General features: G+C 42.2%; 1 protein-coding gene and 1 long non-coding RNA gene across 7 annotated transcripts in view; one reads left to right on the top strand and one right to left on the bottom strand.

Annotated features, from left to right (window-relative positions):
• Positions 1-18,911, top strand: part of LOC146396078 (uncharacterized) — a 1,511,729-nt gene that overhangs the window by 1,054,304 nt on the left and 438,514 nt on the right. The gene's annotated exons all lie outside the window — the stretch shown is intronic.
• The window catches only part of AOX4 (aldehyde oxidase 4), a 68,792-nt gene that overhangs the window by 26,452 nt on the left and 23,429 nt on the right, over positions 1-18,911 (bottom strand). For 3 of the 6 annotated variants that reach the window (XR_014828867.1, XM_084998363.1, XM_084998362.1), the window contains exons 12-20: positions 17,872-18,023; positions 16,142-16,235; positions 14,970-15,079; positions 12,492-12,676; positions 8,306-8,398; positions 7,423-7,592; positions 6,717-6,831; positions 5,922-6,044; positions 3,152-3,248 (exon numbers count right to left, since the gene is read on the bottom strand). Coding sequence is in view for 5 of the 6 variants with exons in the window: in XM_084998363.1 (XP_084854489.1) it covers positions 3,152-3,248; positions 5,922-6,044; positions 6,717-6,831; positions 7,423-7,544 (457 nt within the window). In the remaining variant the exon portion in view is untranslated. Of the gene's footprint in view, positions 1-3,151; positions 3,249-5,921; positions 6,045-6,716; positions 6,832-7,422; positions 7,593-8,305; positions 8,399-10,140; positions 10,304-12,491; positions 12,677-14,316; positions 14,460-14,969; positions 15,080-16,141; positions 16,236-17,871; positions 18,024-18,911 lie in introns of those variants that run through there. The other 3 variants (XM_021075511.2, XM_084998360.1, XM_084998361.1) reach the window with 2 other exon arrangements.

The following is an 18,911-nucleotide window of genomic DNA, read 5'->3' as shown; positions in this document are numbered from 1 at the left end:
CCATAACACTTAAAGATGTACATTAATCTAAAAACAAGATTTGTAAATGCCAGATTTTTGTGTCGGTAACCTCTTCAGCTTGTGAAAATTGGCTGGCCATGAGATGGTTTGTGCTGAGTCTCCTCTTTCTCACATGATATGCTGCACTTGTTTGTCCTTGAATTGTACTCATTAAATTTAGTTAAAGATTTTAGAATGTGACGTATTGCTACTGCACCATGTGATCTAAAAACAAAGCCTACTAGTTAACCAATGTACTTTTAACACTATGATGTAATCTGTAGTAAAAAACTGTCTATATAATTAACCACTTATGCCAATAAAGTTTGAGCAGTCCAGCGCCCTGAAAGAAGGGACAAAGAGGCTGTCTCCGTATCAAACAAATGCCGATGCCGTCCATCTTCTTCAGGAAAATGTACACTCCCTGGCTGCCAGAGCGGGCCTCCTGCAATCAGCCAGTCCTGGGCTCCATCCTAGTTCTACTGCTAACTGAATATGAGACCAGAGCCAATTATCTAACTTTTCTAAGCCTCAGTTTCCTCATCTGTAAAATGGAACTATTGACATATTCCTTCTCAGAGATGTTCTACTTGTATATCAAATAGTAAGTAATAACACTTAGCAGCTTAGAATACTATTTTTTTTTTTTTTAGGGCCGTACCCATGGCATATGGAGGTTCCCAGGCTAGGGGTTGAATCAGAGCTGTAGCTCCTGGCCTATGCCACAGCCATAGCAACGCCAGATCCGAGCTGAGTCTGTGACCTACACCACAGCTCATGGCAATGCCGGATCCCCAACCCACTGAGGGAGAGGCCAGGGATCAAACCTGTGTCCTCATGGATGCTAGTTAGATTCATTTCTGCTGAGCCATGATGGGAACTCCTAGAATAGTTTAATAATAATACCCATTTATTAGGGTTGTCAGGATTAACTAATATAACACATGTGAAATACTTAGCATGGTGTCTGGCACAGAAAGTACTGGATAAATGTTAGCTGATATCATTGTTATGACTAAACAACTTTTAGCCCAAACTTATAGTCTTTGTAAAATCTCATTTAGTTTCTTCTATAAAATCTATTATGGAGTAATGAATGCCTGGCACAAGAGCATTTGAGCATCTTTCATGGCTTTGCTGGTTGTATTTAACTACTCTTCTGAGGCAATAAATTATTTTTATAATTGGCAGTTATTCTACACTTTCTGCTTAAACAGAATAATATTGGGAAACAAGTATTCTAAAGGTCTCCCCTAGGTCTCAGCGAGAGATAAAAGCCTACAGCACTTGCCATTCCAGGTAATAGATTTTAAAATTACTGTAAAAATCACTATTTTCTTTTACCCAAGATGAGTGGTAATTCTCTCAGTAAAGAGAGCTGTGACTCTCAACATTGGCCACACATTAGACTCACTCATCTGGGGATCCTTTAAAAAAATACTGATGCTCTGATACTCTACTCCAAGGTTCTCATTTCATGGATCTGAGGTGGGATCTGGGCATTGGTACTTTAAAAATTCATCCTAACTAGGTCTTATCCAGTGCAATAAGTCAAGACAAACACACAAGCAAGCAAATAAATATAGTCAAGATTGGGGAAATAGGACTTCCCGTCGTGGCGCAGTGGTTAACGAATCCGACTAGAAACCATGAGGTTGCGGGTTCGGTCCCTGCCCTTGCTCAGTGGGTTAACGATCCGGCGTTGCTGTGAGCTGTGGTGTAGATTGCAGATGCGGCTCGGATCAGATCCCGTGTTGCTGTGGCTCTGGCGTAAGCCGGTGGCTACAGCTCCGATTCGACCCCTAGCCTGGGAACCTCCATATGCCGCGGGAGCGGCCCAAGAAATAGCAAAAAAAGACAAAAAAAAAAAAAAAAAAAAGATTGGGGAAATAAATAAAACTGTCATGACATGATAATATACACAGAAATTCAAGAGAATCTATAAGACTATTAAAATAGTAAGTGAATTTAGCAAAGTTCCTGGCTATAAGATCGGTATACAAAAACAAACAGTAGCTTTATATATTAGATACAAAATAAGTAGAAAATTAAATAAAAATATCATTTACAATAACATTATAAAACAAGTACTAGAAAGAAATGTTAAGAAAGATGTGCAAGAACTAAACTAAAAACACTGATAATAATAAAAGAACAATGGAACTCTCACAATTGTTTTTAGGAGTAAAATTGGAAAAAAAATTTTCACGTTTGGCATTAACTAAAGGTAAGCATATTACAGCACTATTGCTTGGCAATTAATTCTACTCCTGAGTATATGTCATTGGAAATGAATGCTTATGTTCATCAAAAGACATGTATAATACTAATGTTTATAGAAACTAGTCATAATAGCCCCAAGTTGAAAAAAAAATCAAATGTATATCAATGATAGAATGGATGAATAAATTATGGAATATTTATACAATGGAATACTCCTGAACAATAAAAAAGAACAATGCATCTATGCAACAACATGGATGACTCTTCCATACATAATGTTGGATAAAAGAAGTAGGCACGCAAAAGAAGTTGTATTGTTTTCTTTTCTTTTCTTTTTTTTTGTCTTTTTGCCATTTCTTGGGCCGCTCTCACGGCATATGGAGGTTCCTAGGTTAGGGGTCCATTCAGAGCCGTAGCTGCCGGCCTACGCCAGAGCTACAGCAACTCAGGATCCGAGCCACGTCTGCAACCTACACCGCAGCTCACAGAAACACCAGATCCTCAACCCACTGAGCAAGGCCAGGGATTGAACCCGCAACCTCATGGCTCCTAGTTGGATTCGTTAACCACTGAACCATGAGGGGAACTCCAGAAGTTAAATTTAAGAGTCCTTATACATGAAGTTTAAAACCAGTAAAATAATTTATAGTTGGTCAAGGTTAGATTTCTGACTGTGAAGAGGCACAAGGAAGATTTTGGGGGTGCTGGAAATACTCTATATCTTGAGGTGGGAGTATTTTCATAGGTTTATGCATATGTAAAATTTTATCAAGTTGTAAATCTATTATTTGTGCATTAAAAATTGTGATTTAACAATCACATTAGGGTTGAGAAACTCTGCTTTAGAGTTTTAGTATTTCTCAAATCAGATGATTGAATTTAGTCTTCAATTTCAGAGGCTTCCCTTTTTTGGCCCAAGACCACTTACCTTCAATGATTTGGTCGACATATTTAAAGGCTTGCTCTACGTTTCCTTGCTCAATTTTTTTCTCAACAGAAAGAAATGAATTGTGCTCTAAGGCTTGCTGCAGGGGAAAAAAACCAAAAGAAACAAAAACGTGTTTATTAAAAAGATTCTAACAAGCCATTTGTTCTTTATCAAAACCCCAGGCTTCTCCTTTATCAGACCTTCACACATCAAGACAATCCAAGCGGTGAGGAGAGACAGCAGAAATTGGGTTAAAGTGGATTACAGGTGTTGCTGACTCCTTTGTTCGGTTCAGAGCTGTGAGGAAGAGCTGACTGGGAGACAAGGATAGATATATAAAATATGATCCTACTCTTTAGATTGCTGAGTAAAGCCCAAGGAGTTTTGGTATCAAAGTGCCAATTTTGTGGTCGGGGGGCGGGGCGGGGGGCGGAAATAACAGAGTAAAGAGAGGCCAAGAGGAGTTCCCAGTGGGTTAAGGATCGGGTGTTGTCACTGCAGTGGCTCGGATCACTCCTGTAGCTCAGGTTTGATCCCTGGCCCCAGAATTTCCACCTGCCTGGGGCACAGCCAAAAGAAAAATAAAAGAGGCCAAGAAGGGAGAGGTTGGTGGAGCCAGTCATGGTCAAGGGGTACTGAACTGGATGAGATTAGGACAGTTGGAGAAGAGAGGGAAAAGCATTTAAAGTCAAAGGCATCTCATAAAGCGAAAGTTTGATGTTGAAAGCAAGCTGAGGGGCCAAAATGAGAACAAGGCCAGGCTGAGCAGGTAGAGGTTTTCTATCAGGAAGAAGTTGGATGAGCTTGAAAGGTAGCTTGAAGTTGGAATAAGAAAGACCTTGAGCTCCATACTAAGAACCTTATCTATGGGGGTGCTGCTGTATAGGAAAAGTGACCTGATGAGCTTCTTGGCTTAGGAAGTTAACATGATGGAGATGGGCTGAAATAGAGAAAAAGAGCCTCTTTATTATTTATTTAGTTAGTTATTTATTTACTTTTTGTCTTGTAGGGCTGCACCGGCAGCACATGGAGGTTCCCAGGCTAGGGGTCGAATTGGAGCTGTAGCCGCCCGCCTATGCCACAGCCACAGGAACTTGGGATCTGAGCCACATCTGCAACCTACACCACAGCTCACGGCAATGCCAGATCCTTAACCCACTGAGCGAGGCCAGAGATTGAACCCGCGTCCTCATGGATGCTAGTCGGGTTCGTTAATCACTGAACCACGATGGGAACTCCCAAGAATCTCTTTAAGTGGTTATCAAAGTAAATCAGACAATAGGTGGTGACGACTGGACTGAAAGGCGAGATGGGAGTGAAAAGTGAGAACGGAAAGAAAAGGGCAGACTTCAGGGGCTTTTAAAGAATAAATGGGAGTTCCTGTCGTGGCTCAGTGGTTAACGAATCTGACTAGGAACCATGAGGTTGCGGGTTCAATCCCTGGCCTTGCTCAGTGGGTTAAGGATCCGGCATTTCCGTGAGCTGTGGTGTAGGTGGCAGACGAGTCTCGGATCCCATGTGGCTGTGGCTCTGGTGTAGGCAGACAGCTACAGCTCTGATTAGACCCCTAGCCTGGGAACCTCCATATGCCTTGGGAGCAGCCCTACAAAAGGCAAAAAGACAAAAAGAAAAAAAAAAAAAAAAAAAGAATAAATGACCTGACCTTGCTGACTGCTGGAAAGATCGGAGGAGAATCAAAGTGGATGATGAAGATGGCCTCCTACCTGGCCAGGTTTCATCCTGCTTACGTACCCATCTATCCATCCCTCCCTCCCCCTCTCACACACATTTACAGGTTTAGTGCTTCACCAGGTCCTGGGGTTATAAAGCACCATGAATATGTTCTTGGCCTCATTAACAACTAAAACCAAAAAAACAAAAAAACCCAACACAAAATAAAACAGCTAATGTTTATTGAATGTGTTCCCTGTCCCAAGTGCACTTCTTCTTCTTCTTCTTTCTTTTTTTTTTTTTGCATTTTAGAGCTACACCCATGGCATATGGAGGTTCTCAGGCTAGGGGTCCAATAGGAGCTACAGCTGCCAGCCTATGCCACAGACACAGCAACGTGGGATCAGAGCAGAGTCTGTGACCTACACCACAGCTTAGGGCAACGCTGGATCCTTAACCCACTGAGCAAGGCCAAGGATCAAACCCAAAGCCTCATGATGCCTAGTCGGATTTGTTTCCGCTGCGCCATGAGAGGAACTCCCCAAGTGCTAGTCTAAGCTTTGGAATGCTTTCCTTCAAACCCCACAGTCATGTTTTGGTGTAGGCACTTTCAGGCATCCCGTTTTACAGGTGAGGAAATGGAGGTATGAGTTTAAGCAACTTGCCAAAGCTTTCATTGCTACTACAAGCCCATTAAATGACAAGGTCAGACAGAGAGTCAGAGTCTTATCTCCAGAGCTTGAGTTTAAGCAAGAAGTGGGCGAGGAGACAGGGGATCCAAGATGTAATTCAGTAAATGTTACGGCTATTCTGAGTTTCGCAGTGCTCTGAATTTTCCCACTGCCTAGTTTTGCATGCGAGCTCATAGAATATTCATTCCCCTGGTTTTCTCTGTTTTGTGTCCATGCCTTGGCACAAGGCCATGGGAGAAGAAGGGGGCTCCAGGCAAGAAAATTCTCAGTATTATCTAAAAATATAGGTAACTCTGAACCCAGTATAGGTGGAGCCCAAATTACACTGTTTTGTGACTCCATGGGTTGAGTTCTGTCAAAATTATACCACCTGAGTCATTCTAGAAGACACAAAGTGGCCTGCATACCTCTATTGTGATAATCCTGGGCTCTAGGTCTTCATACGCAATCTTCACTTTCTTAGCAGCCTCTTTTGCATGAGCATAGGTATCAGCAGCCACGGTGCAGACAATCTGACCCACGCAAATTACCTGCCGAAAAGCCACATTGTATTATTTTCAACCTATGAGAAGAGGGACTTGGTAAAAAAGTTGGATGCAGGCTTTAATGAGCTGGTCTGTGATTGTTTTTGGCTGCATTCCTCCCCATTCCCACATCACACAAAATAATCCAGTTGTCCTGAAATTCTGTTGGTTCATGTAACATTCTATGCTCTGTATTCCATCTATAGTGTTCATGACTTTTTAGAAGCTCTACTTGAGAGGGCTTATGGCCTTTTAGCAGAATCTCAAAAGGGTCCACACCACTCAAGAGAGATTTTTTTTTTTTTTTTTTGGTCTTTTCAGTGCTGCTCCAGTGTCATATGAAGGTTCCCAGGCTCAGGTCCAATTGGAGCTGTAGCTGCTGGCCTACACCACAGCCACAGCTATGTGGGATCTGAGCCGTGTCTGTGACCTACACCACAGCTCATGGCACCGCTGGATCCTTAACCCACTGAGTGAGGCCAGGGATTGAACCCACATCCTCATGGACGTTAACCGCTGGGCCACGATGGAAACTTCAAGAGAGAAGTTGAGAATCGCTGAGGCGGAAGTCACTGGGTCCCTGCATGCCTTTGTGATGTGAACAGGAATCCATACCAGTAATCATTTTGGCATTTTCAGCAGAGCATTGGAATAATAAGCCACACAGAAATCACACACCTCATTCTGTGCATAGAAAATCTCTCCTTGATGGTTATTATCTCCTGGAACATCCTCTGCTGTTATCACATCAACAACACCTGGAAGTGCCAGGGCTTCTGAAGTATCGATTGATCTAGGAGGGAAAATTTGAAAGCACATATTAAAGTTGCAGGGGTAAGTTCAGGGTAATACAAACTCTTCTCAAACAATGGGAAAAACTATAGGGGACCTCATATAAGTCCTGGGCAGTACTCTATGTTGAAAAGTGCTAGCAGTTAGCTGGTGTCCTGACTTTGGGTGATAGAGTCTTCATAACTATGCTTAAAAATGATTGATTTCCAGAGTTCCCATCATGGCTCAGGAGTTAACAAACCCTACTACTATCCACGAGGACACAGGTTCGATCCCTGGCCTTGCTCAGTGGGTTAAGGATCCAGTGTTGCTGTAAGCTGTGGTGCAGGTCACAGATGCGGCTTGAATCCCCAGTTGCTGTGGCTCTGGTGTTGGGCCAGCAGCTACAGCTCAGATTTGACCCCTAGCATGGGAATTTCCATATGCCTTGGGTGCATCCCTAAAAAGACAAAAGACCAAAAAAAAAAAGTTTTATTCCCATGCAAAAGAAGAAATTATTCTTAATTGACTCATACATAATAAATTCTCAATTTGAATATGAAATTGTGAATGCAATTCCAGTGGCATACAGGAACGTTTTATGTTTCCTTACATGATCTTTGCATGAGCTCTGGTGCTGGTGACTACAGCCAGGAACAGTTCTTGGGCGATGGGGGGCATGTCATCAACAAACACAGCTTCCCCTGTGGCGTGTTTAATGGCTGACTGGTGCATGACTGGGTGGCCGACTGGATCTTGTGGGGGTTGGGAGGGATCCACACACTGTTTATGAATAAAGCAAGAGATTTTACTGCCAGGCATTCTTATGCACTGAAAATTGGGGCTGATGTATCTGGCTTACCCCAAAGTCAAGAAAAACTATAGGCAATTGAGTATCCATATCTGTGAGTCAAAATTAATGCATGTCCATTGGGTACTATGGTAAAGGATAAATTTTGGTTAAAACTACTCTTTTGTTCCCTCCTCAAAAGAAAGATATTTTTTCCTGTTCTCAAAGCTGCTACAACATTGTTGAGGTATCCAAACACACACAAACATGTTAACATAATGTAATCAACTTTGTATAGCAATAAAGAATAGTTTACACAACTAATTTGGTGCAAGAGAAACACATAAGTTCCTAGGAGATTTAGGATGGTTGTCATGAAGCAGGGAAGTTTTTCTAGAAGCAATAAATGTTGAGTGAGGTTTTAAAGGATAGACATTGGCCAAGAAAAGGAGGAAATTTTAAACAGCAAAACTGAAAATAGTGGGGAAAGGAGAATCTAATTCCACTGGTGGCCTTGAGTAAAAGCACAGACACTAAACCAACCAAGTCATGTGTGGGTGACAATGGGTAACGACAGCTGGCTTTAGCAGATTTTATCTTTACATGTAATAAAAAATATAGTTATTGAAATGAAGGGAGATGCATGCATAATGCATACATCTAAATCACAGACCGATTAAAAAACAAAAAAGCCCTGCCTACTGACCTGGAACGTCTGAATTCCTTGGGGTGTTTCTATGGGAAAGTCTTCCAGAGCACTCAGGAACTTTTCTGGGATATTGGGAAACTTCTGGGGATCCTGAGAAGAAGATTATTTCACATTTAATTTTACAATATGAGTGACTAGGTTGGGAAGACCCATGTAGAGAAATAAGTTATCCAATTTATTCTCCCAGATATTAGACACTAGTTCTGCTGGAAGAGAGCCCTGAGCTTTGAGATCCCTAGAACAGTAACTTGATTTGAAGAAGTACATCTCCTTATGCATACAGAAAGGTGAATGTTATTTCTGGAAAGTGAAGACCTCCCTTTATGATAAGGTCTCCCTTTGTTTTTGTTTTTTTTTGCTATTTCTTTGGGCTGCTCCTGAGGCATATGGAGGTTCCCAGGCTAGGGGTCGAATCGGAGCTGTAGCCACCGGCCTACGCCAGAGCCACAGCAACGCGGGATCCGAGCCGCATCTGCAACCTACACCACAGCTCACGGCAACGCCGGATCGTTAACCCACTGAGCAAGGGCAGGGACCGAACCCGCAACCTCATGGTTCCTAGTCGGATTCGTTAACCACTTCGCCACGAGGGGAACTCCCTCCCTTTGTTTTTATTTTGTTTTTGTTTTATAGCTGCCCTTGCAGCATATGGAAGTTCTTGGGCTAGGGGTTGAATTGGGGCTGCAGCTTCAGGCCTATGTCACAGCCACAGCAACACCAGAGCGAGGCCAGGAATAAATCCACATCCTTACAGACACTGTGTTGGGCTCTTAATCCACTGAGACACAGTGGGAACTCATAAGGTCTCCTATTAAAACGAGGGAAATACGTAACTTCTAATTGGAGACTGTGCTTTCAAATCCAGGCCAATCTTCTGGGCACGTATCTCAAAGAAGCTACTGAGGGAGTAGACAAAAATTAACCTACAAGGATGTTTGATTACAGATTATCTGTGACAGTGAAGAAGCTAGAATTAACATAAATATCCAACCAAAAGGAAATGGATAAACCATAGTACATCCATAAGATACAATATTCTGCAGTTACTAAAAATGATTTTGGGAGTTCCTGTTTTGGCTCAACAGAAACAAATCCAACTAGTATCCATGAGGATGTGGGTTCGATCCCTGGCCTCCCTCAGTGAGCTGGGATCTAGCATTGCTGTGAGCTGTGATGTAGGTTGCAGTTGCAGCTCAGATCCCACATTGCTGTGGCCATGGAGTAGGTTGGCAGCTGCAGTTCCGATTCAACGCCTGGCCTGGGAACATCCATGTGCCACGGGTGCAGCCCTAAAAAGCAATTAAAAAAAAAGATTGAAGTTCCCATCGTGGCTCAGTGGTTAACGAACCCGACTAGCATCCATGAAGACTAGGGTTCGATCCCTGGCCTCGCTCAGTGGGTTAAGGATCTGGCGTTGCCGTGAGCTGTGGTGTAGGTTGCAGACGAGGCTCGGATCCTGTGTTGCTGTGGCTGTGGCTGTGGCTGGTGGCTACAGCTCCGATTTGACCCCTACTAGCCTGGGAACCTCCATGTGCCATGGGTGCAGCCCTTAAAAAAAAACAAAAAAAAAGATTTTGTAGCACTGTACTACTGGCATTTGTCATACAAGTTTAAGGCAAATGGAATAACAAAGTTGTCCTCTTCTCAGCTCAGGAGTAAGGGAAGTGAGGAAGAAGGGAAACCCGAAGGGCCAGGAGGAAGCTGCTGGAGCCTGGGAAGGATGCCCTGAGGGCTCTACACCCGACACCCTCCAAGTGTTGAGGAGGTCCTTCTTGTGCAGACTCATGCCTGCCATGCCAAGGTACCCCCAGAGACCCTGAGAGGTCAGTTACCATTTTATTCAGTCCTTGTCTCACTCTGAGGTAGAATTTGAAGAGTAAGCTGATGATGAGGGTTCGCCTATATTCCACCATGCCACCCTTAGCTGCTGGTGGGATGTAAATCTCATCCAGCACCAACCGGCAGGCATCACTCAGCATTTGGTCATCCCATTGCCTAGTTGGAAAGAATGTAAGCATTTCATGGGAGAGGCAGACAGACAAGAATCTAATGGAGCAAGAAACAATGGAGAGCAATCTCTCTCCACCTTTGATGTCTACACAGGATACCTTCAAATACCTCAGTAGCTTTCTTTAGAATCTGATGCAGTGGTTCCCAAATTTCCCTTACCAAGTCCTCCTTTTTTAGAATCCTTTGTAGAATTTTAATTTTCATTGCAATATAATTGACATATAACATTATATTAGTTGCAGGTGTGTAACATTATGATTTGATATTTACATGTATTATAAAATGATCACCACAATAAATCTAGTTAACATCCATCACCACACACTGTTATGATTTTTTTCTTGTGATGAGAACTTTTAAGATCTACTCTTTTAGCAACTTTTAGATATACAATATAGTATTACTAACTATAGTCACTGTGCTGTCATGTTACATCTCCATGACAATTACTTTACAGCTGGAAGTTTGTACTTCTTTAACCCCCTTCACCCATTTGCCATGCCACCCTTCCCCCAGCCACCCAGGAAACCATCAATCCATTCTCTGCATCCATGAGCTCAGTTTTTGTTTTGTTTTGTTTTATATTCCACATATAAGTGAGATTGTACAGTGTATGTTTTTCTCTGACTTATTTCACTTAGCATGATGCCTTTGAGGTCCATCCATGGTGTCACAAATGGAAAGATACCCTTTTTTAATTATGGCTGAATAATATTCATATACAACTCCTTTATACATTCATTCATTGAAGGAAACAGGTTGAATGGACACTTAGATTGCTTCCATCAACATAAATAATGCTGCCATCAACATGGGGTTGCTTATGTCTTTTGAGTGAGTGTTTTCATTTTCCTTGGATAAATACCCAGAAGCAGCATTCTTTGAACATATAGCAGTTCTATTTTTAATTTTTTGAAGAACCTTAATACTGTTTTCATAGTGGCTGCACTATTCCCACCAATGGTGCATAAGGGCTTCCTTTTCTTCACATTCTTCCAAACCCATGTTACAGTTTGTCGTTCTTTAAAAAATTTTGGCCCTGGTGTGCAGCTGCTTGTTGTGGGGTCTCAATTCCCAGACCAGAGATTGAAAGCTGGGCTGTAGTGGTAAAAACACTGAGTTCTAAATCACTAGATCATCAGGGAACTCCCTGTTTCCTGCCTTTTTGATGACAACCATTCTAACAGGTGTGAGGTGGCACCTTATTGGTTTGGACTTGCATTTCCCTGATTATTAGTGTTGAGCACCTTTTCATATGCCTGTTGGCCATTTTTATTGTGTTCTTTGGAAAAATGTCAATTCCGACTCTCTGCCCATTTTCTAATCAGATTGTCTGTTTTTATTATGTTTAACTTCATGGCCTGGGAATGTTGATTTACCTCAAATAGCTTGGGTAAAAACAGAACTAAAATCAAGCTTCCCAAGATCTGGGACTTTGCCTTGTTCACTGCTCTATCTCCAGCAACTAGACCACGCCTGGCACAGGCACCACACAGGTAATGAATGTATTGTTGATGATATTTGCAATATTTTTCACAAATGAAAGTTTCTATATAAATGATTTGGAAGCACTGAGTTATTTCAGTACCTGAGAAAAAAGTTGCATTGAGTTCTAACTGTTGACAATGAATATGATGGGTGGATAAAAATTAACGTGAAAACACTAGTTGGAAGAATTTTTAAAACTTACTTTCCAAATGCTAGAAATTATGACAATGACAGAAGGAAGGCCAATTAACCTTTCGGAATATTTCATCTTTTTTAAGCTGTTTAAGGACATTTTCTGTTGCCTTAGAACACAGTATTGGAAACATTTATTTATTTTGCACGTTAATTAAAAGTGAAAATTTAAAGTTAATATCTACTTAGATTAATTTGCACATTAATCTTATAGAAACTGCAACACAAGAATCACTGTATCTTCAAGGAGGTTGGTTTTGGGTGGTTTTTATTCCCTTTGTACTTTATTGCAGTGCTTAAAATTTCTGCACAGTTATGTCTATATATATATGTTATATATATGTCTATATATGTTATATATATAGTTATGTCTATATATATATAATTATGCATATATGTTTCTTAATTGGAAAAAGTTCTCCATGTGCTATTTTCATTAAAATACTAAGATGGAAAGGGCTGCATTCCACATTCCAGATGTGCTATGACATACCTCCCAATAAGCTGCTGGCAGGCTTGGCTGGCAGAGACAACAGTGGGGCCAACACTTCCATAGAACATTTGAAGGGCCTTGATCCTGTCTGTGCCTTCCTCAAACTGCACACTCATCCCGGCATTGGCAATGGCAGAGGCATTCTCTTGACGTTGGGCCATCCGGAGTCCTGACACAAAGTGCCACTGGAAACAGAAAAACACTGGCTTATCTCCAGTGTCCAATGTACAGCAACAACTATGATGGTTATTTATAATGGAAAGGATCCTGTGAATGACATGCGTTCTCGCATAGGTGTGGTTATTGGGTATAGTGCTGACTGTATGTGAGTGCTGCCCTTGTGCTTTGCATATATTAATGTTTAATTCCCACAACAGCTCTATTCATGTCCAATTTACTAATGAGGAGACTGAGAGGTTGAGTAACTTGACAATGTCACACAGTAAGTGGCAGTACTGGTGTTGAAATCCAAGCAGTCTGGCTCCAGAGTCTATGCTTATCCACTTTTGACTCTGAATCATACCACGTGTGGCCTTGGGCAGGTGACTTAAACTGTTCCAGTTTTAATTTTCTTTAAACCAATAAGATTAAATTTGATCAGGTGGTGCCTCAGGGGCTGCTGAGAAGGGTGAGGGGAAATCAGGAGGTGGGGCGCCTCTCACAGTGACGTATATCACCTCCACTTGTAACTGTTTCAGTTTGGTGTTCTATGTACTTTTTATTTGAATAAAGAGTTCTACTGTCAAAAAAAAAAAAAAAAAAAAAACCAAACATAGGGAAGATATTCTCCAAAGTGCTTTCTAGGTTTAAATCTAGAAAGGTTAAATATCTAAATTTCATTACTAGTGTGAAACATCGGAGCCATCAAGTAGGAAAGCCTCTCAGTGTGGCCAGTATCTTGGTGGGGGTGGGGGAGAAATTAAACCCAACTGTCATGGACCCTGCTGAGGACAAAACTTTTCTCTTTTTTGCTTTTTAGGGCCACACCCACAGCATATGGAAGTTCCTAGGCTAGGGGTCCAATCAGAACTGTAGCCACCGGCCTACACCACAGCCACAGCAAACGCCAGATCTGAGCTGTGTCTGCGACCTACACCACAGCTCACGGCAACGCAACACTGGATCCTTAATCCACTGAACGGGGCCAGGGACTGAACCTGCATCCTCATGGATACTAGTGGGATTCATTAAATGCTGCGCCATGACGAGAACTCCTAAAACATTTCTGATATAGAAAGCAAAGTGATGAAGTGTTTGAGACACACTGATCATACTTGCTCTACAGTACCAACTGGTGAGGGCTTTCCCCTCCACTCCTCATTACCTTCTTCCACCTGAATTATTGCATTAGCCTCCTAACTGGTCATTCATTCAACTTTCAGTCTATTCTCTAACCAATATCTCCTCTATCTTTCTAGTGATTGATATTTCATTAAGATTTTCTGTTGCCTTAAAGCTTTCAGAGGGGGCTGTTTGCTAGGACACGTACAATCTCCTTGATGGAGCAATAGATGTGCTTGGTGATGGTGCCCCACCTCCCGCACAAACTCATCTCCAGGCTGCTCCAGCCCTCCTGCCCTGTTGCCTGGCCCCCAACCTGCCATCCCCCATCCCCATCCCCATGCTGTTCTCCTGCCTGGAATGACCACCCCTGATCTTTGCTGATCCCAACTGCCTCCCCTTGCCTTTAACAACAACAGGGCAGGCCTCTCCCTGTCACCAGAACTACTTTAGGTCTTCGTCCACTCATCTCCTGTCTGAGATGATTAGCTTTTCCCTATTCCAAGCCCTTCCCCTTAGACTTAGAGACCTTTGAGGACAGTACCCTGTGTCTTTTCAATCCTTGTAGTCTTCGGAGTTTAGCACTGTGCCCAGCATGCTGCATGGTAGGTATTTAATCAATCAATAAATGTATTTAAAATATTTGGTTAATAAATGCTGGCTGACTTGGAAGTATCTTTACGGTGATGAACTTTCAATTTACAGTCAACTTGCTGATGACATTGACTATGGTTTTACTCAGTCTTGGCTAAGTTATGTATTTGTCTGAAGCCCCAGATTCAGCTCTTCTTTTGTACCCTTTAGGCAGAGAAATAGAGTTCAGGGAAATGTTTTCATTTCTCTTAAAATCAAAAGAAAAAAATGAGTATAATAATAATGAATATATAACATTGAAGGCAGCCTAGATTATATTCATATGTACAGTCATATGTACTTTTTTACTTGATCTTTTATGGAGGGAGAGACTCATCAAGGCAAAGTACCTAGAGCCCACAAGGTCCTACTGTGGCCCTGATATGAGAGCAAATCCAATGGTCACCTGGGAAGGTTCCCCTTCCTGTGAGCAGCCCCAGAGGGCTCCCTGAAGCAGGTGGTTGGAAATGGAGAAGACATCACTCCCTTGGACGCCCATATGCGGCCCACTGCTTGGGGTGAGTGGGGCTTCCCTGGGGTAGGTGCAGGTCAGGGTGCCCTTACCTGAGGAGAGTGGGGAATATACACAGATAACACAACCTCTTCGGGCTTAAGGCTGGCATCAGGTGATCTCTCAAGGAAATGGCCATCTAAAGGAATCTGTCGTTCTCCTTCTATTAGAGAAAATGACTCTGATTAGGATGAATTTGCCAAATTGGAGAATATTCGGTAAGGGGCAGATGTGATGCCTCTTGAGGAAAAGAGGGAGAGCAGCTGGGAGCCAGGTAGGTGGGTTCTCATTCTGGCTCCCAGGCTGGGTCACCTGAGGCAGGTCACAGAACCTCTGGGCTTCTTGTTCCTCATCTGCAGAATGGCAGAGTCGGATCTGATATGCTAACAAGTCTTTTCTGGTTCTTATTGCCCACATACACCACTCACAAAATTTTGGCTTTGAAGAACTTTAAAGCTATTTGGAAACAACCCAGCAATGTAGGTTCACAGAGAGAAAATAGGCAATGGTTAAAATGCATTTCACGAGTGGGAAAGCTGAAGCCCAGGGTCTAGAGAGGTCAAGTGACCTGTCCAAAGAGCTAGAGATGGGATGAAGGGCAAAAGTGGCATGCTTGATACAGCAATTTTTAAAAAAACAGTTTACCGTACTCTCATATTTGATCCACCATATTTTAAAAATTTTGATTTTAATCGAAGAGAAGATATATCAATAGCCCTATGACAAATGTGCATTTGTCCTTATTTCTCTAAGTTTAAATCATTTTCCCTTGGCAAAGCTCAAGCTAATCATTGACCAAAGAGAGAAGTAATGAGTCATATGCCCCCAAAACTTGATTTTATTTGAAATGAAAAGTACTATAGGGAAAATTTGCACCTTTATGAAGCTCTGAAATGAAATATACCTTAAGACTTTAAAATCACAGATATACATCTCATTAAAAATTTTAAACTGCTTTGATTCTACAATTTGGACTGTACATAAACATGGGCAAATAGTTAAGAAAAGTTGTCAGGTTAACTTATCTGACCTACAAAATATAGAACATCTAGAGAACAGGGAGAATGACCTCAGTTTTATCCTTATTTTTGAGGTAATGTAGGTATAGCCTATATATTTGGTGAGTCTAAGATATATTTGGATTTCTAGTCCCTAATTTTCAGAAGGAGCTACATAACTGATGGTGATAATTCTAAAACAGAATGTCTAAACCTTAATCTCTTACCTTTAGATATCAGATTGATGATGGCATTTCCTGCTGCTAGAATGGGATTTAGGTCAGAATAGTTAGGCCTGCTCACCACATGTCCCCCTAAAGTCTAAATACAAAAGAAAAGATGACATTTAAAAACTACTCGTAGTTAATTGACAAATAAGGAGTTATGTATATAGGGACCTGGGGTAGGTTTTTAAAATTCTCTTCTTTGTTTCATAGAAAGACCTGGCAAAGTTTGGGGGCAGCTAAATATAGTCAGACAACACACTGTCCAAGATTCTCATCCCCTGATCTCAGTTTAAACGTATTACTTGAAAAATATTGCTGCTCCATGTGCAATGAGGAGAAAACCTACTTTGAGAACTGACCCCAGCATAAGTGTCCAATAACATGGGGGAGAGCGGAGACTGGAACGTGAGTTACTCTAAAGACCCAGGATCTGTAGATTCACACTCAAATGTGTGTGTGTTACTGTGCAACAGAATTCTTATTGCCTCAACCCATCAATACAGCTGCTTTGACACAGCCTTGAACAAGGACCTTTGAGGGGAGTTAAGGGGGCAAGCCAATGTCAAGAGGAATAAAGTGGTGCAGAAAAAGTGACAGAAGATGCAGAAGGTGAAAACATAATGTAGATTTTGAGAATCGAGAGAAACAGGGCCAGAGACAATCAGGAGACATGCCCCTACCAAATCCTGGTGAACTACCCACCAAGAGTGGAACGGGTAAGAGTTTCAACCGATCACTCTTAAATCGTAGATAATAAGGAAACCTCGGTCAGCTAGAAAACGGGGACATCCAAAACAGACCTGTTTGGAAACCAACCTCAGCGCAAAGGTCTAAAAGGAGAACTAGCCAGTAAAGTGTATTTTGGAAATGTAGGACCTTGTTCACTACACTTGGTTAAAGACAGATTTCACAGACTGTCAGAGCTGCACATGGTCCATTTGGGTGAGCTCTAACTTTTATTTATTTATTTATTTATTTTTTTTGTCTTTTTGCTTTTTCTAGGGCTGCTCCTGTGGCATATGGAGGTTCCCAGGCTAGGGGTCAAATCGGAGCTGTAGCCGCCAGCCTACGCCAGAACCACAGCAACACGGGATCCGAGCCGCGTCTATGACCACAGCTCACGGCAACGCCGGATCCTTAACCCACTGTGAGATCTAATTTTTAAAATAAAGAAACAGTGGCTTAAGGAGGTCAAGTGGCTTCTCGAGGATCATGCCACTCCCAGATGACAGGCTGGATGAGAATTTGGGCATAGTCATAAAATATAAAATGCTCCTTCTCCTTTGGACACACACACACATGATGTGATACTCCTCACTTTGGGCACGTACATACACACTCACGTCCATCCTGTAGAGACTTGTTTGATATGAACTTGAGATTCCTCTTCAGAATAGCACTTGCTAGACTGAACAGAACTGCATGCCTGTGTCTAACTGTGGCTTCTTTTTTTTTTTTGTCTTTTTGCCATTTCTTTGGGTCGCTCCCGCGACATATGGAGGTTCCCAGGCTAGGGGTCGAATCGGAGCTGTAGCCACTGGCCTACGCCAGAGCCACAGCAATGCGGGATCCGAGCCGCGTCTGCAACCTACACCACAGCTCACGGCAATGCGGGATCTGAGCAAGGGCAGGGACCAAACCCGTAACCTCATGGTTCCTAGTCGGATTCGTTAACCACTGCGCCACGACGGGAACTCCTAACTGTGGCTTCTTAATGCTAGAGAACATACCGCCATATTCCTAATCTGGGCTCCAGCCAATGTCCTCAGGTGCTTCAGGAGAGCACGGTAGGTCTTTGTTTTCTCTTTTGGTTGCTCAGAAACAATAAATTGTAAGGCATCATTCAACTGGGCCAGGCTGTATCCTGCACCTATTGTCACCCCTGAAAGTAAGGAGTGGAATATAAACTTAAAGTGAATGGTAACCAGACATATAGGCTGCTGGGAGACATCTTTCAAATATATCTTCTCTTTTCACATTAACTTAGAAAGACAGTAACTAGAGATAAATATATTTCTGGATTTGCTTTATTCTCAAATATTAAGTACCAAAGTTTTTTTCTCAGTCATGTATACAGTTATATATGCCTTATATTTTAGGTCATATCAACCACAGATATCTGAAATTCATTATGTTGTTTATTCCCATTTTAGAGTTTTCCTGAATAAATTGATCAAATATGAAAATTTCAGCCAAGGTTCTGTAAGACTTTTAAAAAATCATTATGCCCAAGTGAGAGTTGACCAGCAAGTCTGCGTTAACCACTTTCCCTTCTCCACAGCCATCTCTTTCTACTGTTGCCTTATCAGAACAAGAACAGATACCTGTCTGTACTGTGGGTCAGTCTGATTTGCATGTGTTCTTACAAGGGAGTGCTTGGAGCAGTGATGTCATCAGATTCATGCATCCTCATTGGGGGCAATCCTGCCCCCAAGTGGGGGGGATCTTATTGTTTTAATGTATAAAGCCCTGCTGCACATACAGTTACACTATCTGCCTGTGCTGTTTAAATTTCGTGGAGGGATGATTAGGGATGTCTAGCTCTCCTTAGAGAGGCAACAATGAAAAGGTTGAGAAACATGGACCTAACTCTACAGACTCTAACTCGCCAGTACCTCCACCTCCTCCCCACTCTAACCAAGTACCCCATGCCTTCCTCCCAGCCCTCTCCCTATAGCCTGGTCGTCCCAGGCTTCACTTCCTCCCGTAGGTCCACTGACATGGACTTCCTGATGGGTTAAAAAAAAAAAAAAAAAAAAAAAGAGTGGGT

This window comes from Sus scrofa, chromosome 15 (assembly GCF_054392235.1).
Source record: "Sus scrofa isolate SSC_HxYL_T2T_F1_AM1 chromosome 15, Sscrofa_HxYL_maternal_Yorkshire_Landrace_v2.0, whole genome shotgun sequence".
NCBI classification, from domain to species: Eukaryota; Metazoa; Chordata; class Mammalia; order Artiodactyla; family Suidae; genus Sus; species Sus scrofa.
This window is presented reverse-complemented; position numbering and strand designations above follow the sequence as displayed.